The sequence below is a fragment of the Megascapheus bottae genome, chromosome 11 (assembly GCF_031878675.1).
Source record: "Megascapheus bottae isolate mThoBot1 chromosome 11, mThoBot2.hap1, whole genome shotgun sequence".
NCBI lineage: Eukaryota > Metazoa > Chordata > Mammalia > Rodentia > Geomyidae > Megascapheus > Megascapheus bottae.
Window position 1 is genome coordinate 43,838,243 of NC_143519.1, and position 22,697 is coordinate 43,860,939.

Consider the following 22,697-nt stretch of genomic DNA (forward strand, 5'->3'; position numbering starts at 1 on the left):
TTGCTTTATGTGATTTAATCAGCATACTAATTTTACAAACTATGGCTTCTAAATAGTTACTTGTGGGAATAAAAAAACATGAGTATGTTAAACAACCAATTACTTGCAGAAACTATCTTGAGTCAGAAAATGTTCTTAGTCATTACTACTTTATTCTCATATAAAAAATTATGAATGTGGGCCGGGAGTTTGGCCTAGTGGTTAAAGTGCTTGCCTAGCATGCATGAAGACCCGGGTGTGATTCCTCGGTACCACATACATAGCAAAAAGCCGGAAGTGGTGCTGAGGTTCAAGTGGTAGAGCTCTAGCCTTGAGAAAGTCCAAGGACAGTGCTCAGGTCCTGAGCTCAAGCCCAGGACTGGCAAAAAAAAAAATTATGAATGTACAGTCAGATTTGTAGAGGGCCATCGGGATTTGTAAATAAATTTGACTCAAATCTGTACTAGAACAGCTCTGAGCTCTTCTTGCACAAGCACTGTATTGAGGTCAGAGAGGTCTTTGAAGGAGAACAACCAAAGGTATTGCCCGTAAATTTGTGATTCTTCTACAATTATTTGAGTGTTTCATGTCTGATGTTAATAAAAATCAGAATGGAACAGACGAATTTGAAAAATATATAAACCCTTTTTCTTATGAAATGCAAGGTCATTATTGAAACTGCAAGATTCCCAACAGAATCACTTGAGCCTCAATACAAGTGGTGGTGCAGAAAGAAACACAGGGAAGCACAAAATCACTGCAAAGCAGAACAATGCAAGACAGACAAAAAGCCTTTTCAGTGTCCTTACATTTAATTTCATTTCAGAAGTCCCTATGTTAGGATATAGTTCCATCGTACATAAAGCATTTAGAATTGACCCATTCTATGCACCTACTATCTGGCATATGTAACTGTTAGCCCTCTATACATTATAATAAAAAATTAAAAATGTTAACAAAGGAAAAATCTGAATAAAATTTGATGTTTGAAGTTGGGGATGCAGCTCAGTGGTAGTTTCTTGTCATGTGAGGGCCTTGGTTCAATCCCCAGAATTAAAATAATTTTTTTATGTTTTAAAAAATTGATTAAGGGGCTGGGAGTGTGGCCTATTGGTAGAGTGCCTGCATAGTATGCAGGAAAACCTGGGTTTGATTTCTTGGTACCACATACACAGAAAAAGCAGGAAGTGAGCCTTGGAAAAGCTCAAGGACAGTGCCCAGGCCCTGAGTTCAAGCCTTGGACTAGAAAACAAAACAAAAATAATTAATATTTACTTAATTTTCATTACTTTAGTTTTTTTCACTTCTCAGCTTAAAAAGAGACAGATGAAAGACAAGAGGATAAGGAAGGAACAAATAAGGAAGCAAAGGAAGGAAAGGAGTTGCTATTAGCAGATACATTGAGAATACTTATATTCAATAGATAATAGCTAGCAAAAGATAGAGACACATTTCAAAACAAGAAGTAAGCATAAAAATTTTTAAAGAGCACAGCTGTTGGGAATCTTAGTTTTTCCCATGAAATTGACTTTACTAATAAAAGCACATTCATAGAAGTTGATGATCGAGTTGAGAGTGTGGCCTAGTGGTAGAGTGCCTGTGTACCACGCACAAAGCCCTGGGTTCGATTCCTTAGTACCAGATACACAGAAAAAGCTTGAAGTGGTGCTGTAGCTTAAGTGGTAGAGTACTAGCCTTGAGAATACCCAAGGACAGTGCCCAGACCCTGAGTTAAAACCCCAGGACTGCCCAAAAATTTTGATGTTCCTCATTCTATTAAAATACTCAAAATACTTGATAATCACAATTAATGTATACTTTGCATCTTCAAGTAAGTTATAAAAAGTATATAACTTAGTTTCAGAGCCAAATTTATTGAGGTACTTTTGTAGCATTAAAATGTATTAATTGAAGTGTATAGTTCAATTTGTTTTGACAGATTTTATGTGTGTTTGTGTCGGTCATGAGGCTTGAACTCTGGGCCTGGACCCTGTCCCTGAGATCTTCAGCTCAGGGCTAGCATTCTACCATTTGAGCCACAGTTCCATTTTTGGTTTTCTGGTGGTTCATTGGACTTTTTGTGCCCAGGCTGGCTTTGAACCGTGATCCGTAGATCTCAGCCTCCTGAGTGGATAGGATTACAGGCATGAGCCACCAGCACCTGACCTTGACAGATACAGTTTTAATCAGCAGTATTTAGGTACAGAACTTTTTGATCAGACCAGATAGTTTTCTCATTTCCCATTTTAGTCATTCCCTAAGAACTCCCTGTGGGTTCCCTGAAAGATTCCTTTTGCTTTTCCTAGAATTTCATGTAAGAAGAATACAATGTACCTTTTTGCCTCTGACTTTTTCTCAGTATAATATAAGACTTCTTCTTAAGTTTGTAAGGACTATGTATTTTAAAATGATATTCTGTTATATGGATATGCAACTATTTCTGCTTTGGGAAAATTGAGTTGTGGCTAATTTGGGGCCACTATGAATGAAGTTGCCATGAACATTCATATGTAATGCTTTAATTTCTATTGGGTATAAATATCTGGGGTAGAATGGCTGTTTGTAGAAAGTATATAATTATAGGAACAAAATTATACCAAATTTTTTTTTTCCAAAATGGTCTTACTGTGGTTGTATTTTTTTTTTTTTTTTGGCCTGTCTTGGGCTTGAAACTCAGGGCCTGAGCTCTGTCCTTGGGCTTTCTCAAGGCTAGAGCTCTACCACTTGAGCCACAGCACTGTTTCTGGCTTTTTTGTATGTATATGGTACCTAGGAATCAAACTCGGGTCTTTGTGCATGCTAGGCACACACTCTACCAATAGGCCAAACTCCTGGCCCACTGTGGTTGTATTTTAACCATTAGTGTGATATTGATTTTTTTCATCTATATCTTTACCAACCTTGATATTCTGTCTTTTTACTTTTTACTTTTAGTCATTTTAAATATAAAAATTAAATATATTTAGAATATAAAATTTAAATGGCTAAAATTAAGGAAAAGTTTGAAGTTGGATGTTAAACTTTTTATCTAAACTCTGATAATCTAGAAAGCATCTTTAGGCAGGGAGTTTGGCCTAGTGGTAGAGTGCTTGCCTAGCATGCATGAAGACCCGGGTTCAATTCCTTGGTACCACATACTTAGAAAAAGCCAGAAGTGGTGCTGAGGCTCAAGTGGTAGAGTTCTTCTAGCCTTGAGAAAAATCCAAGAACAGTGCTCAGGCCCTGAGCTTAAGCCCAAGACTGGCAAAAAAAAAAAAAAAAAAAGAAAGCATCTTTATCCTATACCTAGTATATAATTGAGTTACTGTAATGTAAAATTGTATTGCCTGCTTTTCTCAGCTTAATTACTGTTATCAATAAAGAATAAATAGGTTTCCTGAATCATTAGACAATTTGGCTGTTTTTCAAAATCGGTATATATTTGAGAAGTATTATTTATTGTCAGGAGGAAAATAATGATAATAAAAACATTCTAGTAATAGTGGTCACCCATTGTGTACTAAATATGAGCCAAACACTCTGCCAGATGTTTAAGTATAATCTCATTTAGTTCTTAAAAAGTGAGATAGATGGGCTGGGAGTTTAGCCTAGTGGTAGAGTGCTTGCCTAGCATGCACGAAGACCCAGGTTCGATTCCTTGGTACCATATACATAGAAAAAAGCCAGAAGTGGTGCTGAGGCTCAAGTGGTAGAGCTCTAGCCTTGAGAAAGTCCAAGGACAGTGCTCAGGCCCTGAGCTCAAGCCCAGGACTGGCCAAAAAAAAAAGTGAGATAGATATTATTTCCATTTACAAATAAGGCAGTTATGGAATTGAAACATGAAATTACATAAGGTTTGAAAATATTTGAGCAAAATGATAAAAAGAACTGATGAATTAGAGAATAAGAGAAAAAAGGACTATCAAATAAGAAAGGAGGCTTAGTTTTCAAGTTATATGTTAAGATTCTAAAATATTTTAGCTTGGCTTTGATGACACTGGTTTTTTAAAAAATTACTATTTCAAAAAATTGACTCAAACTTTGCACAGGAAGTTGCGATTTAGCATTCTGATCTCTTGTATGTTTTTTGCCTTATGAATCTAAAATGGAATGTTTATTATACTAATGTAGAGTGAAATCTTTTTGAATATATATCATTATAAGAATATAAAAACACATTTTATTATGCCAAATAAGAAAAAATAACATATAATAAAGTTTAAACATAGTATTCAGTGTAAATGATTTAATAAAAGTATTTATCTTTTTTTTTGTTCCCAGGAAGGTTATATTCAAAAGAAAAAGGAGTTCTGGGGAATCTGTATTTTTATTGCTGCAGTTGACCTTGATGAGATGCCATTCACTTTTACTGAGCTACAGAAAAACATAAAAACCAGGTAAAGTTTTTTTACATAAATTTTGACTTTTGCCATTAAAAAAACCCTTCCTTTTGCTAGAGGTTAGAAATTAAGCAATTATATCTCTTTTTAAATAAAACTATATACTAGGTGTTGGTGGCTCATGTCTGTAATCTTAGGTACTTCGGGAGGCTTAGATCTGAGGAGCACAGTTCAAAGCCAGCCCAGGCAAGAAAAGTCTATGACATTCTTATCTCCAATGAACTACCAGAAAACCAGAAGTGGAGCTGTGGCTCAAGAGGTAGAACATTAGCCTTGAGCTGAAGAGCTCAGGGACAGTACCTAGGCCTAGAGTTTAAGCCCCACAACCGACAAAAAGGAAAAACAAAAACTATAAAGAATTAACTATAATTTATGTTTTATTTTAACAGATTAGGTTAAATTGTTATATTCTAACACTTTTCCTTATTATAAGTAAAATGTGGATGCAAAGGCTCATATATTCATAGATACACAAAAATAAAATAAAAACTGAGTTCATGGAGTCAGTGCTTATACCACAACAAGTAACAACTTCTATTTCTTCCTTTTCTTTTTCTTTCTTTTTCTTAAATCACCCTTAGAAAAAGAAGGCTTGTTAATAACAATTCAGTTTTCTTGGAAATACTGGCATATACCTCAAAAATATAAAGTGAGAATATTTCTTCAATAAATGCTACTCTGAAGCTGCTTTCTTTTCTTTTGACTCTTTACCATTATTTTGGCAATATCCTGATCTTCTCCATCTCTTGTCATTTCTACTCCTTTGTTTCTTTTCCATGTAGCTTATCAAGACATTTTTATCCATTTTGTGTAATGGGAACTTAGTAACAATTTTTTTTTTTTAAGGTGAGGAGAAGTTCTGTGTCTTGAGGAGATTCCCCACTACCTCCACCCCCCCTTTTTTTTTCTTTTTTGAAACAGTTTCATTGTGTTGATTTCAAGTGAGGAGTCTTGAACTCCCAAACTCAGGTTTCACCTCAGCATTCTAAATCCTGGAACCATAGCATAGGCCATTTCACTTGACTTAGTGGAAGCTTTTTATTTTTTGTTGGATAGCCTTTAAATGGGTAACTACTATGCTTTAGTTAGCTTCTTTGGAATAATTCTTTTTTGTGTGTGCTAGTCTTAGAGATTGAACTCAGAGCCTGGGTTCTCTCCTTGCACTTTTGTACTCAAGGCTACTGCTCAACCACTTGAACACAACTTAAGTTTCTACTTTTTAGTAGATAATTGGAAATAAGAGTTTCGCAGTCTTTCCTGTCCAGGCTGGCTTTTGAACTTCTGTCCTCAGATCTCATCCTTCTGAGTAGCTAGAATTACAGTTGTGAGTCTCTGGTGCCTGATAGTATAATTTTCTTTCTTTCTGTTCTTGTCGGGGTTGAACTCTGGGCCTGGATGCTGTCCCTGAGCTCTTCAGCTGTAGGTTATTGCTCTACCCTTTTGAGCCACAGCACCACTTCTGGTTTTCTGATGGTTAATTGGAGATTAGAGGCTGACAGACTTTTCTTGCCTGGGCTGGCTTTGAACTGTGATCCTCAGATTATCAGCCTCCTGAGTAGCTAGAATTACAGATGTGAGCAATTGGCACCTGACTAAGTGTAATTCTTTATACAGATTTGATTGGAAATTAATATGTAAGATGAAATTGACGGGCTAGGAATGGGGTTTAGTGGTAGAGTGCTTGCCTAGCATGCATGAAGCCCTGGGTTCGATTCCTCAGTACCACATAAGCAAAAAAAGCTGGAAGTGGTGCTGTGCCTCAAGTGGTGAAATGCTAACCTTGAACAAAAAAGCAGTTCAAGGGCATTGCTTAGGCCCTGTGTTCAAGCCCCAGGCAGGAGTGGCAAACAAAGATGCAACTGATGATTGTTTCCTTTAGTACCCTATTGAAAATTGTATGAATGGATGTTCCAAAATTAGTTTTTGTAACAGTAATTGGCTAAAAATCATTATTTTAAACTTAAAATCAAATCTGGTAGAGCAAAGGATGTCATTGTGTACATATGAGGCAGAGAAGTGCAAAGAGCCTAGAGAAGATGTCAGAACCAGACTGGGGAGAGTAGGCATCTTCATAGTAGAAGGGCATCTACTTTGGGTGTGTGGGACAACCCAACACAAGCTACTTGGTGTGCAGTGTCAGGATTGGGATGGGTATGTGGGAAGCCAGTGTGAGGGGTCATAGTAGCAAGGAGAAGAGAGTAGCTGGTGTGGGAGTAAGTGCTCTGCTTGGGTGAGGAAGAAGTGTGCTAGATGAGGAATACAGCCAGGTCAGTCCAGGCAGTTGACCTGAATAAGAAAGAGTTCACCGGGAAGTAGGTGATTTTAGAGATAGAAGATGGTAACTTACAGACAGATTAATTCAAGGAATAAATAAGGACAAATTGATTCTGGATTTTCACTATTGAAGAAGAGTTACAAATATAGAAAGGAAAACACTAGAGTGAGCTATATGGTTTTGTGTTGGAATTGAAATGTTTTTTAGAAATAATTTTATTATTATTATGGTGTTATATAGAAAGACTGCCATTTCATACGTTTCCTTCTCCCTCTCCCCCCTTCCTTCTCCTTCTGGCTTCCCTTCTCTCCTCTCCCTCTCCCTCTTTTCCCTCTCTCCCACTCCTCTCCCTCCCTCTCCTCTCCCCTCCTCTCTTTCCATCTCCCCCCTCTCTGTCCCTCTCTGTCCCTCTCTGTCCCTCCCTGTCCCTCCCTGTCCCTCCCTGTCCCTCCCTCCTTTCTCTGTCCTCCTCCCTCTCTCTCCCTCTTTCCCTCCTTTTCTCTCCTTCTTTCCCTCCTGCTCTCTCCCAGTCTTGAACTTGAACTCAGTCTGAGCACTGTCCCTGAGCTTCTTTTGCTCAAGGCTAGCACTCTGTTACTTGAGCCACAATGCCACTTCCATTTTTTTCAGTTTATGTAGTACTGAGGAAAACCCAGAGCTTCATGCATGCTAGGCAAACATTTTACCACTAAGCCACAATCCCAGCCCCATGAAGTCATTTTTTAAGCATGAATATAGTGTGATTATGGATAGTGATAATGTACTCACAAAAGGTAGGAAAAATAATTTTATGTTTTTGCCCAGTAGTCCAGGTCAACTTGTAAAGGGATAGTTATGTTTAACCTTATTATACAGTGTCTACATATTGAAACATTACATGGTACCCTATTAATGTACAATGCTTTTTGCATCAGGCTTCTGCCTGTAATTCTAGTTATTCAGGAGTCCAAAATCTAAGGATCATAGTTCAAAGCCAGCCTGGGCAGGAAAGTCCCAGAGACTCTTATCTCCATTTAACCACTAAAAGTGGAGATGTGGCTTAGTAGTAGAGAATTAGCCTGGAGCAGAAAAGTTCAGGGATGCCCCAGGCCATGAGTTCAAGTCCCAGCCCCAGCACACACACACACTTTAATTTAAAAACTCAAATGGTTAAATTTTAAAATATACACATGTCCCTTCATGATTCTTTTTTCTGTATTTTCAGTAATAAAATAAATACTTGATAGAGGAAAACGATACTAGGGAATAGCTTAAAAGCTGGTTGATTTTATTTTTTCCTTTTCAGAATTTAGGAGAATGGGAAAAATATATTCTTTCCAAGGACACAGTAGTAATTTGGTGTGGAGCTAGTAATCTTTTATCCTGAAATGTCTGTGATTTGAAAATGAACTAAAGGAAATGTTAAAAGTCTCACTTTTTTTCCTGTTCTTTTTCCTTTCTAGTGTCTATAAATTCTTTGATTTACTAAAAGAAATTGATACCAGTACCAAAGTTGATAATGCTATATCAAGACTGATGAAGAAGTATAATGTGTTGTGTGCACTCTACAGCAAATTAGAAAGGTGAAGTAAAATTTTTATTAGAATTACTTTTATTTTTCATTTCACAGTTTAATGTTGGACTATTACATATTTAATAAGTTTACTGAGTATTATTCATTAGTCTTGTCCCATTTGCTGTTAACATTTTGGATGTTCAAAATTAACGTTCTGTCCTTCCATGTCTCAATTGTTTTCTTAGATTTTAAGTTTAGTGCCCATTTTAGCCTTACATACTTGGAGACACTTAACTTTGAACAATGTTTTAAATTTTAACTTCTTCTCATGAAGTTATCTTCTTTAGAAGAAAAAATATTGGCTGTAGGTGGCATATGACCTGTGCTATTAAATTATGATTTGTGTTCTCAGTGGTAGTCAAGAAGAAATAGCACTGTTACTATTCAACTGGGGGAAGAATGAGTAAGCTTGAATTATGTTTTTGATACGGTTTTCATTCAAACTTTGTTTCCTCAAACATTTATAGTTCCTAATGTGGCATGTGTCTGTTATGTTCGCCCACTGAATATGAGTAAGAAAGTTGTGTTTTTGGAGGGTCTGTTTTGGGGCTTGAACTCAGAGTCTAGGCACTGTCCCTGAGCCTTTTTTTTTTTTTTTTTTTTTTTTTTTGCGCAAGACTAGTGCTCTACCACTTGAGCCATAGTCACTACTGGATTTTGAGTGGTTAATTGGAGGCAAGAGTGCCATGGGGACTTTTCTACCCGGGCTGCTTTTGAACCAAGATCCGTAGATCTTAGCCTCCAGAGTAACTGGGATCGCCAGTATGAGCCACCAGCACCCAGCTAGCATTTCTTTTTGAATGGAGAAGTGATTCAATGTTAGAGATTGTCCACTTTGAGTATCCAGTTCAAGGGCTGAGGGTATTCAAAATGGTAAACCTTCCCATATTATTCCCTGCCAACAGAAATTGTTCCCTTATTTATCAGTCTTCTGCCCCTTCCCCAAGAGCACACAGAATAATGTTTGTTTTAGAACCCCCATTTGCACAGGGTTTAGTGACTTGGAGTGGTGAACTACCTTTTTTTTAATTAAAGAATTTATTAACATTGATTTTTACATCATATTTCAAATGACGTATTTAACAAACAAGTAGTCAAGAAGGGAATTTATATATACAAACACTGGCACTTAGATTTTAGAATATAATTAAAATTAGGCTGAGGGTTTGTATGTCATATATACATATTAATCTATGTAATAAAACATGTCTATAGATTCATAAATTTTTATGTCTGTGTAGTTGTATTTATATTTCCAATACCATGTCCATAGCATTGGGTATGCAAATATTGAGTCCTTGCTCTTGTACTGTTTGGAGGATATTGAGGATACCATGCACCTTTTGTTCCTTTGGTCTTGACTTGTCTCACTCAACATGATTCACTCTAGATTCATCCACTTCCCTGAGAATGCCATTATTTTATCTTGTCTGTTGGCTATGTAGGATTTCATTGTATATATATATATATATACCACATATTTTGTTTCCATTCATCTGCAGTAGGGCATCTGGATTGTTTACATCGCTTGTCTATTGTGAATAGTGCAGAGATGAACATAGCTGAGCAGGTGTCCTTATCATATCCTGGGTTATGATGTTCAGGGTAGATGCCCAGGAGTAGTATGGTGGGATTGTAGGGAAGGTCAGTTTTCAGTTCTTTAAGAAACCTCCACACTGCTTTTCAGAGTGTCTGAACTAGCTTACAATCCCACCAGCAATGCAGTAGGGTTCCTTTTTCGCCACAACTCCACCAGCATCTGTCATTGTCTGAGTTCAAAATCTTGGCCATTCTTGTTATGGTAAGGTGGTATCTTAGGGTTGTTTTTATTTGCATTTCCTTTATGACAGTGGATAATGAGCATTTTCTCATATGCTTTTCCTCCATTTTAACCTCTTCTTTTGATAAGTCTCTCTTTAGTTCCCTTGCCCATTTAGTGAATGATTTGTTGGGTTTGGGGGGGATTAGTTTCTTGAGTTCCCTGTAGATACTGGATATTAAGCATTTGTCTGATGTATTATTGATAAATATCTTTTCCCAGTTTGGTTGGCTGTCTCTCTACTTCAGTGGCTATGCTTTTATCTGTGCAGAAACTTCTTATTTTTAGGTAGTCCCATTTATCAAGTCTCTCTCCAATCTGTTGTGACCCTGAGATTCTATTCAGGAATCTTTTGCCTGTGCTTATGAGTTCCAGTGTCTCTCCAACTCTATCGTGTAGCAGTTTCAAGGTTTCTGGTCTGACATTGAGGTCTTTGATCCGTTTTGAGTGAATGCTTGTGCATGGTGAAATGGGCTACCTTTTCTTGAGAAAGCATTGACACACACTCCTGCTGTTACCCTGTTTTTCCGAAACTCTTGCCAGTGTTGGTGTGGAATCCAAACCCTAAAACCACACTGTTGAGATGGACACACTGTAAAATCTGTGGGTATTTGTTAAGTCATCAGGTTGCTCTGTATTTTTTTAAACGTTTATTATCAAAAGTAATGTTTTAAAAAGGCATATAATAACAATTGTTTTTCCTTTCAGAACATGTGAACTTATATATTTGACTCAACCCAACAATTTGTAAGTAGTTGAGGGCATCTTACATTGTACTTTTTTTCTTCCATCCTTTGGTTGTAGAGTTTGAACTCAGGTCATGGGTGCTGTACCTGAGCTTCTAATTGACTAGTGCTCTACCACTTTGAGCCACAGCTCTTTTTCTACATTTTAATTTCTTAAAAATTACCTTTCAATAGTAATCTCAAATATATTGATACTTTAGGGTTAGTTTGGTTGATGATAGTATGTTACATTATAAGATAAAATTATAACATCCAATGTAGATTATTTTCTAAACAAATACATCCCTTATACTGCAAAGGAGAAGTAACAAGGGAGAAATTGATTCAGTGTAAAATGTCATCTACTCAATTCATCAGTTAAATGTTTATTGTGAGTTTGTCACAGACATGTTATTAATGTAAAAACTTAGGTAATTGTTTTTGGGTAAGAACAAATTGAGGAACTATACCAAAATTTCAGAATAATTTTTAATATATAATATTTGAATAACACAGCCATGTATTATTCCAGAGTTTTTCTTCTGAAACAGAATGAGGACTGGAGAGTTCATACCCCCAATGAAATAATGGTATAGGAATTTTTTATTGATATAGAGGGCAGTGGCTCAAGCTTATAATTCTAGCTACTTTGGGGACAGAGATGGAGGAAATCAGTTTGATGCAAGACTCCCATCTCAATTAGTGGTTATTTCACATAAACTCTTATCCAACTTGTAGGAAGTACAACAGCTAGGTAGTGTGGTATATACCTAGAATCTGTTATGACATGAAGAAGCACAAGTAAAAGATTTATAGCCCAGGCTGACACAGACATAAATTGATACCCAACTTTGAATATAACCAGTGCAAAAATGAGTTGGAAGTATGACTAGGGATAGAACATCTTCAAGTACAAAGCCCTGAGTTCAATCCCTAATTCTGAGAGGGAGGGAGGAAGGAAGGGAGGAAGACAGAGAGAGGGAGAGAGAGAGAGAGAGAGAGAGAGAGGAGTGAGGAGAGAGAGAGGAACAAGGAGAGAGAGAGGAACAAGGAGAGAGAGGTGGGGGAGGGGAGAGATTTCTATAAGGGAAAATTATGTATTAATTAAATTATATGCATTTATTGCAAGAAATGAATGTCTGTGGAAAACATACCCAATACAAAGTATTAAATTAACAAGCCAGAGCCATCTAAACCTTTGTCTGCTTATAGTGTTGATATTAATTAGAAAACAAAGAGCAAACAACCATGAAAATAGTTTGAAACCAATGACATTACAATATACTTTGACCTTATATTTTTAGACTACAAGCTACTCAGTGTTCTTTTTTTTTGTTGTTGGTTGTGGGGTTTGAACTCAAGCCTGGTTACTGCCCATGAACTCTTGCTCAAGACTAGCCCTGTGTCACTTTCAGCAACAGCTCCACGTCTGTTTTTTTGGTGGTTAATTGGAGATAAAAGTCTCACAGTTGCCTGCTTTAGCTGACTTGAATATCAATACTCAGATCTCAGCCTCCTGATTAGCTAGGATTATAGGTGTAAGTCACCAGTGCCTGGCAGATATTCTATGTGAAATATATTCTGTTCTGTATGTTAAATATGATATCATGGTAGAAACAAAGTGAACTGAAATAAATTGAGTTCAGGTATAACTGCACTTAAAATGAAATGATTTCTAATATGTATTTAGCTCACACCTATAATTTGAAACAAATTACTCCAAAGGTATAGTTGGAAAATTTTGTCAGTGATAATTTTTTCTTTATTTTTGCTAGGTTATCTACTGAAATAAGTTCTTTGTTGGTTCTGAAAGTTTCTTGGATCACATTTTTACTAGCTAAAGGTAAATTATTATGCTTATTATATACAAATGTTCCAAATATTTTAATTAAATTGTTCTTTTGACTGATTGTAAACTTTTTTATTTAATTCATACATCCACCTAGCTATTGTCTGTTACATATATCTAATTTTGTTAATGGAAACAATCTTAGAAGTGTTTTATGTCTATCCATTCTTCCTTATTTTGATATTTTCTTTTTGGTGTTGGTGATGAAATCAAGAGCCTCTTGCATGCTTGGCAAGCATTCTTCCCCTAATACACATTCTTCGTAGTCTTTTTCTTTCTCTTTCTTTCTTTAGGAATATTTAATGTTTTTATAAAAAATAATGATTTGTTTTGATAAACAATATAGCAACATACAAGGAAAATTATCTAAAATTTTCCAAGTGACTACCATTAAAATTATGATATATATATATATATATATATATATATCTGACAAAAGATGGTTAGAACAGTACATTCACAAACATGTAGTTTTCTTTTTTTAAAAATTTTTAATTTTTTTATTGTAATTGCCAGATAGAAGGAGCATTACTTTACACACATTGATATCTCTTCCCATGTTTTTGTCCCATTTTCCTACCCCCCCCTTTTTTTTTTTTTGCCAGTCATGGGCTTGAGCACTGTCCTTGGACTTTCTCAAGGCTAGAGCTCTATCACTTGAGCCTCAGCACCACTTCTTTCTGGCTTTTTTCTATGTATATGGTACCGAGGAATTGAATCTGGGTCCTCATGCATTCTAGGCAAGCACTCTACCACTAGGCCAAACTCCTTCTTTTCTTTTGTGTTATATAAATTAACCCATTTATTGTAGGCTAGGGATATCTCAGATGGTAGAGCTTCTACTGGTCTTTTAATTCCTTCAGTCTTCTCATAGCAGACTTGATTGTGATGGCAGAAGTGGTGTTGTAGGTTCAGGCTTCACCATTCACTGTTTTCTTGCAGGAACCACAGTGCCAGATGCCCACAGCTTGCTTCTTCATCTTGGTCTTGCCACAGAAGGAGCAGGTGTACTTGGTTGGCATGCTGGCTGATTTCAGTTTTTTTCACCATATTCCAAAATGAGGAAACATAGCAGGTGCCATATTTACCAATGATGCCAAACTTCTTGGTGCATTTGGCCATATTGCCATGACTCAGACAAGAAGCAAACATGTAATTTTCTAAAACAGCATTATCCCGTAGTACTGTCTTTAGTATGTAAATATTAATTTTACTAAAGAAAAGTAACAATAATTGCTTAAATTTAGATCAAGTATCTTGTCACTCTAAGAAATAGTCTTTCCTTTTTTCATATATTTTTTATTGTAATTAATAAAAGAGTTACATTATATTCACCAGCTAGAAGGTGCATCACTTCACATACACCCGATACCCTTTATGTCTTTCTTTCCCACAACACCCGCCCCTCATCTTATTTTCCTCCCTTACCTATCTGATGTCAAATAACCAAATATGCATATATACAATATATCAGATAACCAGGTGAAATACTATAACAATATGAGATAACCAAGGGACAGCAAAAGAGATGAAAGATAACATAGTACACCAAGGACAACAATCACTCATTATATGGCTTTTGTTTCTGTGTCCTGGAGGTCCCCCCATTTAGCGTCATTCTGTATGGCCTTATGTATCTAGGTTTTGTTCTATTGTAAATCTCTGCTAGGAGAGCCCAAGTTTTCTACTGATTATGACAAATGAGGGAAACCATTGAGCCTATGTTCCTTTGAGTCTGGCTTACTTCACTTAATATGATTTTTTTCTAAGTCTTTCCATTTCCTTACAAATGTGGCAATGTCGTTCTTTCTGACAGCAGCATAGAATTCCATTGTGTATAAATACCACATCTTGTTGATCCATTCATCAACTGAGGGACATCTGGGTTGGTTCCATATCTTTGCTATGGTAAATAGTGTTGCAATGAACATTGTTATGCTAGTGGATTTAGTATGTCCTTGTTTCTGGACGATTGGGTACATGCCAAATAGTGGAATTGCTGGGTCATAGGGGAGTTCTATGTTTAGTCTTTTGAGGAACTGCCATACTGCTTTCCATAATGGTTGAAGGAGTTTGCATTCCCACCAACAGTGTAGTAGTGATCCCTCCTGGCCACATCCCCTCCAGCATGTGTTGTTATTAGATTTCTTGATCCTGGCCATTCTAACTGGAGTGAGGTGGAATCTTAGAGTTGTTTTGATTTGCATAAGAAATATTCTTTCTCACAATGTTTTTAGGTGAAAAAGCACTATGAAAAAGCTGAGTCTAACATCTTTTCGTTTAAAATTTCTATTTTGAGTTTAACCAATTTATATTAATCTGCTTTGAGACAGAATGATAGTATTTTCTTATCTTGTAACCTTTCCTCCTTTTTCCAGTTAGTCATTTTATTATTGTTTAGTTATCAAGAATTGTAACATTACATTGTCTAAAGTTATAATTATACTTGTTTAGTCTTCAGTCTGTATGTAAATAGTTTCTAAGATTACTAGGGCTCCTTTATTTTAATGTCTCTATTTTTGAGTCCTTTATTTTGACTCACTTTTTATCTTTTTTTTCTTGGTATTGTTGTTAGTACTGATGTTGTTGCTTTCAGGGATTTGTTCTTCCTATGCAAGTATCTAATATTTGACCTTGTCCTGTCTCCTGGCCCCTTGCCCTGTGTTGACTTTTTTTTAAATCCTGGGATTCTTTCCTTCCTTCCCTCCTTCCTTCTTTCTTTCTTTCTTTCTTTCTTTCTTTCTTTCTTTCTTTCTTTCTTTCTTTCTTTCTTTCTTAGTCTTTCTGTTTTGATCTATTTTTTGTAATGGTATCATTTGGTTTTGAGCTCGTTTATTTCATTTGTTTATATATTTGTTTAGCTTATATAGCTCTGGTTTTTGGTATAATTTGAGACTTCATATCAGTAAGTAGCTCAGGCAGGCTTCGCATTTTCAGTTCTAGTCTCTGCCTCTGGAATGCCAGATTATAAGCGGATTTAATAATGCCAGGTGAATTCATTAAATTCTTTTTTTAAAGACTCTTTTCTGTGTTAGATTTTTCATTTGAATTTTTTTCCACAAATGTATTTTCTTATTGTAAATGTGATGTTAAGAGGGATTACAGTTTACTTAAATAAGGTAATGAGTAAATTTCTTGTTGAACCAGTGTTATCCCCCCCCCATCAATGTCTCCCATTTACCTTCCCCTTCCCACAAACTGTAAAGTTCATTTCCATCAGTGTCTTGTGAGTATTGCTGTTGCATTGGTTCACCCTTTGTCCTTTGTCTCACCATTTTGTTATTTGCCTTCCTATATTATGATTCTATGGTTTTCTTTTCTGTGGCGTATTTGTATAATTGCTATTCTTAACTGCTTTCTAAAAAAATTTTTGCTGAGACTTTATGCAGCCGATCCTAATTTGATATTTTTCTCTGATATGGTTTGAAGAGAATCTTTCTTCATATATTTTCCACTTAATCCATGACTTGTTTGTGTTTCCCAACGAATATCAGTGTATAAATAGGCATTATGTTTTTTTTAGTCAGAAGGTAAGGGAGACTATAGAATTCATCCGAAGTGATGTAAGGCTTTGTATTTCTGTTAGAATAACCTTTATAATTCTTCTTGCCGTAGTAGACTTGTGTCAGGATTAAGATTGTTCTAATTCAGCACAGTAGATGGGAATCTGTATTTGTCAGGTAGTTGTATTGTTTTGTTTTTTTCATTTTACTCCTTTCTCAGTAGTTCATACTCCAATTCACAAGAAAAAAAAGTGAGGATTCCCTTTGAGTTCTCAAATTTGATAGTGCAATTAGCACTTAGGTAGTAATTTTTTTTTCCTTGGATTCCTTAGATATTGGAGGAGAGAGAGTCTTTCATGTGATGTAACGGTATTTTCACTTAGAACTGCTGTCATTTTTTACATCTGTAGTATTTCTTAATAACTTCTGTATACATTGAAAATACATCCTTAGCACCATATATAAGGGTCTAAAAACTTACCAGTTTTCTCATATAGTTTCTGCATCTTCATTATTTGTTAAGGTAGTTACTAGTCATTCAGTCACTCATGAATGTGAATCCTAAAAAATATTAGGACCAAGTCAGGCACATGGTGGCTCATGCCTCTAATCCTAGCTACTCAGGAGGCTGAGATCTGAGGATCACAGTTCAAAGCTAGCCCCTGCACTAAAGAATGTGAGACTCTTATCTCCAGTTAATCACTAGAAAATGGGAAGTGGGGCTGTGGCTCCAGGGGTAGGGGGGTAGCCTTCAGCTGAAGAGCTCAGGGACAAGGCCCTGGCCAAGTTCAAGTCCTCCCTAAAAAAATAAAATTATTAGGACCAAAAGAAAAAGCTATATTAGACCATAGTTTATGTGTTGAATGTATCTTTTATCTCATGTATCTTATATGCATTTATTTTCTTATAGCCCTCTAGTTGCATGCATACACACACACACACACACACACACACACACACACATATATAGTATTAACCTGTAGAATTTTATGTCAAGTTACTATTTACAGTATAGTGATTTCAAATTATACATTAATTTTGTGTTTTCTTTCATTTTTCTTTTTCCTTTGTGGTCCTGGGGAATTGAACTCCAGACCTTATACATTTTGGGCAAGGCCTCTGCATCCCCTATAGCTATTACCCTAATTTGTTATTTCTTAATAGTTTTGGTTATTATAATATTTGAGATATCAAAATACATTTATATATTTAAAATATGCACTTATATATTTTATATGTTTTGACAATTGAAGATGGGAGCTTTTTATAAACATAACTAAAAAGTTGTATATATTATGTTTTCAAAATTATTTTCAGGAGTAATACATTATGTAGCACACCAAAACTGGGAAAAGATTTTTTTCCTTTTACTCTTTGGCACTACTGGTGTTTGAAGTCAGAGATTCATAGTTATTAGGCTGCTATGAGCCATACCCCTAGTTTTGGAAAAAAGTTTTATAGGAGAAAAACTTACATTCAGAATTAACTATGCATACAGAATTAATTACAATATAGAGTGTAAAATTCTCAGAGTATACTTCATTTATAATCTTATAGCATAATATTTTTATTTGTATTTAGATATTTTAAACCTGGTCTTGATTTTTTTTTTTGGTAAGGAAAAAATATCATGCCTCTAAGGATTATCTAGTGACTACATATAGGAAGATTTTGAAACCCACAATTTTCTCTTGAATTAAAAATCTCATCTCTAACTTTCCTTAAAAATGTGAATCTTTTTATTTTTAGGGGAAGTATTGCAAATGGAAGATGATCTAGTAATCTCATTTCAGTTAATGCTGTGTGTGCTGGACTATTTTATCAAGCTCTCACCTCCTGCATTACTCAAAGAACCATATAGTAAGTACTTTAAATAATGTTTGCCCCCTGTACTTAGTCTTCAACATTTATTGAATATCTAGTATTTCCAGTTTTATTCTCAAATTGATAATATTAGATATGGACTGTGCACTTGTGTTTATCAGCCTTCCATTACTGTAACAAATACATGTGATAATCATCTTATATAGAAGAAACATTTAAAAATTTAGTTCATAGATTTGAAGGTTCCAGTCCATGATCAATTTGGCTTGTTTGTTTAAGCTTGTGGCATGATAGTACCTTGTGGTGGAAATGCCTGGTAGAATAAAATTATTTGCCATAGGGTGAGGGAATGAAAGGCAAATAAGGAAGGAATTAAAGTCCTCCTGTCCTTTGGGAGATAAAGAATACCAACAAAAGAGATAGTATTTGAAAATATGTATTGACCAGTAGTTAAGATTGGGGTAAGGCATTGTATTGAAAAAAAAATGGATGAAAGTATTTCTCTTAAAGAAGGGTAAAAGGTAAGACAAAAATATCCATGAAACTGTCAGAGAAAAGCAGCCCATTCTACAGGGACAACTTAAATTATTGTTAATATATTCATAATAAATTTGACTGATTTTTAAATTTTATTTATTTATTTATTTTTGCCAGTCTTGGATGTGAGCTCAGGGCCTGAGCACTGTCCTTGAGCTTTCTCAAGACTAGTACATTACCACTTGAACCAGGCTTTTTTTCTATGTCTTTGGTACTGAGGAATCAAACCCGGTCTTTGTTCATACTAGGCAAGCACTCTACCACTAGGCCAAACTCCTGGCCATAACTGACTCTTTTTAAAAATAGATAAACTATAAGTGATATTATGTTAGTGAATGATGAGATGGGAAGGTATTTAATTGAACTATTTCTAATATGATGAACTAGCATTTTACAATGATGAGTATATTTTTCTTTTTTTTTTTTTGTTTGCGTGAGCTCAGGGCCTGAGCACTGTCCTTGGACTTTCTCAAGGCTAGAGCTCTACCCTTGAGCCTCCGTACCATTTTCAGCTTTTTTTTCTATGTAGGTGGTACTGAGGAATCGAACCCGGGTCTTTGTGCATTCTAGGCAAGCACGTTACCACTAGGTCAAACTCCGGCCCCAGAGTATATTTTTCTTAAACTAGAATTTCTTCCTTTGGTAGATTTGGCAGTAGGTTTTCGAAGTCTCTTATTATACTACAGAAAAATATAAATTTTCTGGAGCTAGACGGATTCCTTTCTTCTATAATGATGGAAATGTTATTATTACTATTATTATTATTATTGTTATTATTATTATTATTTTGCCAGTCCTGAGGTTTGAAGTCAGGGCCTGAGCACTGTCCTTAGGCTTTCTCAAGGCTAGCACTTTGCCACTTGAGCCACAGCACCACTTCTGGCTTTTTTCTATGTTTGTGGTACCAAGGAATTGAACCTGGGTCTTTGTGTATGCTAGGCAAGCACTCTACCACTAGGCCAAACTTCCGGCTAGAAATGTTATTAATACATGTAGATGGCAAATCAAACAGAAGTTTCAAATTGGTTGAAGAGATTGAAATGTAATTAATCTTTGTTACCCTTAAGTTAATAGAAAAATGTAGTCTTGAATACAATTTTGCAAATGCATTACAAAAGTCTGAAACTTTCATTTAGGAAACCGCATGCAAAGCAAAAGAAATGAACTTTAAATTATAGAAGAAATGAACTTGCTTCATATTTTTTCCAACTTTAAAAGTTTTCCTTTAACTGCCTTTTCTTTACTTCCACCTTTTCAGTGTTCTAACTTCAGTAAGTTGATGTCATGTTGTTCTTTCAGATAATACCTTTTTTTTCTAATGGATAATTAAATTTTTTTTTTCTGTGGGTCTGGGTCTTGAACTCTGGGCCTGGGCCCTGTTCCTGAGCTCTTTAGCTCAAGGCTACCACCCTACCTCTGGAGCCACAGCCCCACTTTCCATTTTCTAGTGATTAATTGGAGGTAAAAGTTTGTGTTCTTCAGTGCTCTTTAGTGCCAAGGCTGGCTTTGAACCTTAATCCTTAGATCTCAGTCTCCAGAGTAGCTAGATTACAGGCGTGAGCCACTGCGCGTGGCAATAATTAATTATTTTAAGTACTGTTTTGAATAGAAACCAAAATGAGATATTAAATTGAGTATGGTAAATTTTGAATTTACTTTCATGTGGATAATTTTTTTTTTTTTTTTGCCAGTCCTGGGCTTGAGCTCAGGGCCTGAGCACAGTCCTTGGACTTTCTCAAGGCTGGAGCTCTACCACTTGAGCCTTAGCACCACTTCTGGCTTTTTTTTTTTTTTCTATGTATGTGGTACCAAGGAATTGAACCCGGGTCTTCGTGCATGCTAGGCAAGCACTCTACCACTAGGCCAAACTCCCAGCCCCTCATGTGGATAATTTTAAATGAATACAAAAGAGGACAGTGGACAGTAGTCTATGTCTCCATACTCTTAACACCTAGCTTCAACATATAATTAGTTGTCAGTTTGTAGCCCCATCTCCTACCCAGGACTCCCAGCAGTATTTTCTTGAAGCATATCCTTACATATGTTTTCATCCTGTCTCTTTCATAGAATGTCTGTTAAGAATTTTTTAATGCAAAATGACAGTGTCATCTCACATCTAAAAACTAAAATTTATTTTATACTATATTTAGTAATTGAATCTATAAATATTTGCTCATTTATTTAAGTTTATAAGATGAAAGCATGTTTTACTCTAGCAAACTTCAAGTTAGTTTCTAACATGACTATTTCTCTGTCTTCTGTATACATACATATGGATTTGCAAGTGTTATATTTCCTTTTGGACTATTTGGGCAGGAAAGCATAGGAATGGCAAAAGCTAGTATTTAGCCTAGTGGTAGAGTGCTTGCCTAGAACGCACGAGGACCCGGGTTCGATTCCTCAGTGCCACATACATAGAAAAAAGCCAAAAATGGTGCTATAGCTCAAATGGTAGAGCTCTAGCCTTGAGAAAGCCCAAGGACAGTGCCCAGGCCATGAGTTCAAGGCCCAGGACTGACAAAAAATTTAAAAAAAAAAGCTAATATCAGTATATAACTTACAGTATATATTCAGGGTTTGGGAAGGATTCATTGCTTAGAATGTGCAAGGGTCTGGGTTCGATCACTAGTACCTCCACCCCCCAAAAAGTAAGTAAGTAAATATGAGTCTAGTAGCTATTAAATAATTAGGATGAAATTGTCTAATGATAAGTAAAAGTAAAATAATACCAGTATTTTTTCTGACTTTTCTGGTTAAAATGAGAACATTTCATTATTTAGTACTGTAAAATATGCAGTTGTTCTTACCTAATTTACTATTTTTACAGAAACAGCGGTAATACCTACTAATGGTTCTCCTCGAACACCCAGGCGAGGTCAGAACAGAAGTGCGCGGGTAGCAAAACAACTAGAAAATGATACAAGAATTATTGAAGTTCTCTGTAAAGAACATGAATGTAATATAGATGAGGTAAATTTATGATATTTTTAGAACAGTTAAAATAGATTTACATATAAGTTCTTCTAACAATATATTTAACAGTGAACTTTTTTTGTTTTGCCTTCCCCCCGCCCCCCTTGACAGGGGCTTAAACATACATTTACTCAGCTGTTTTACTCTATCACTTGAGCCACACCTCCACTTCTGGCTTTTTCCTGGTTATTTGTAAGAGTCAGATTTGTCTGCCTAAATTGGCTTTGAATCTCATTTCTTCGATCTCAGACTCCTGAGTAGTTAGGATTATAGACATAAAACACTGGTTCCTGGAGAAATGCTTTTCTTTTCTTTTCTTTTTTTCTTTTTTTTTTTTTTGCCAGTTCTGGGGTCTGAACGCAGACCCTGAGCACTGTCCCTGAACTTCTTTTGCTTAAGGCTAGCATTCTACCACTTAAGCCACAATGCCACATCTGGCTTCTTCTGTTTATATGGTATTGAGGAATTGAACCCAGAGTTTCATGCATGTTAGGCAAGTACTCTACCAGTGAGCCACATTCCCAGCTCTTAATTGCTTTGAAAATTTTTTTTATCTTTAAGTAAGTAGTTGTACAAAAGAGTTGCCAGTTAATAAGGAAGTTTATGAATACAGTGCATTTTGATCAGTGTCACCCCTTTCAACATTCTCACCCATCCTTCCCTGTCAACCTTCTTTTTACTCTTCTTAATTTTGCGGGATATACATTGGATTCTTGACTGCATTCTCCTCTTCTTTTCACTTGTCCCCACTCTCTTTGGCCCTATTCCACCCCTTTTTGAGTACCTATTATCTAGCATTTTATTTTGCTGAACTTTGATTTTTATCTTTCTAAGGAATTACACTGTCAAACCTCCTTTGAGTCTCTCATATTTCAGTTAATGTATGTATATACACTTACATACCACCTAACATGTTTAACAAGTTTGTAAGCTAGACAAAGAATGTAGAATGTAGAAAGTAATATTAAACCTGGTATATTATATATACTTTTATTTGTTTATTTGAAATAGGGAAGGGAAGGGGGAAAACAAGATGATTGGGAGGGGACAGAGGGAGGAAAACAGTGACAAAACCATGAGAAGGGGTATCAATATATGAGAAGTAATGCACCTATTACCTAACAAATGTAACTATAACCCCTCTATACATTATCCTGAAAATAAAATAAAAATGAAAAAAATAACATTAAATTATCTCCAAGTTTGGCAAAGAAAGTTAAATAAATGAAAGTTGTTTAAAATTTTGTAATGTATTACAAATATAAAGAAGCCAATAGTA

General features: G+C 35.7%; 1 protein-coding gene and 1 pseudogene across 4 annotated transcripts in view; one reads left to right on the forward strand and one right to left on the reverse strand.

The window, feature by feature from the left end:
* Positions 1 to 22,697, forward strand: part of Rb1 (RB transcriptional corepressor 1) — a 138,643-nt gene that overhangs the window by 19,379 nt on the left and 96,567 nt on the right. For 2 of the 4 annotated variants that reach the window (XM_090342142.1, XM_090342139.1), the window contains exons 3-8: positions 4,240 to 4,355; positions 8,076 to 8,195; positions 10,716 to 10,754; positions 12,508 to 12,575; positions 17,834 to 17,944; positions 21,273 to 21,415. In XM_090342142.1, the coding sequence (XP_090198268.1) occupies positions 4,240 to 4,355; positions 8,076 to 8,195; positions 10,716 to 10,754; positions 12,508 to 12,575; positions 17,834 to 17,944; positions 21,273 to 21,415 (597 nt within the window). The remainder of the gene's footprint in view (positions 1 to 4,239; positions 4,356 to 8,075; positions 8,196 to 10,715; positions 10,755 to 12,507; positions 12,576 to 17,833; positions 17,945 to 21,272; positions 21,416 to 22,697) is intronic. The other 2 variants (XM_090342140.1, XM_090342141.1) reach the window with 1 other exon arrangement.
* On the reverse strand, positions 13,373 to 13,703 carry LOC150056974 (large ribosomal subunit protein eL43 pseudogene; annotated as a pseudogene).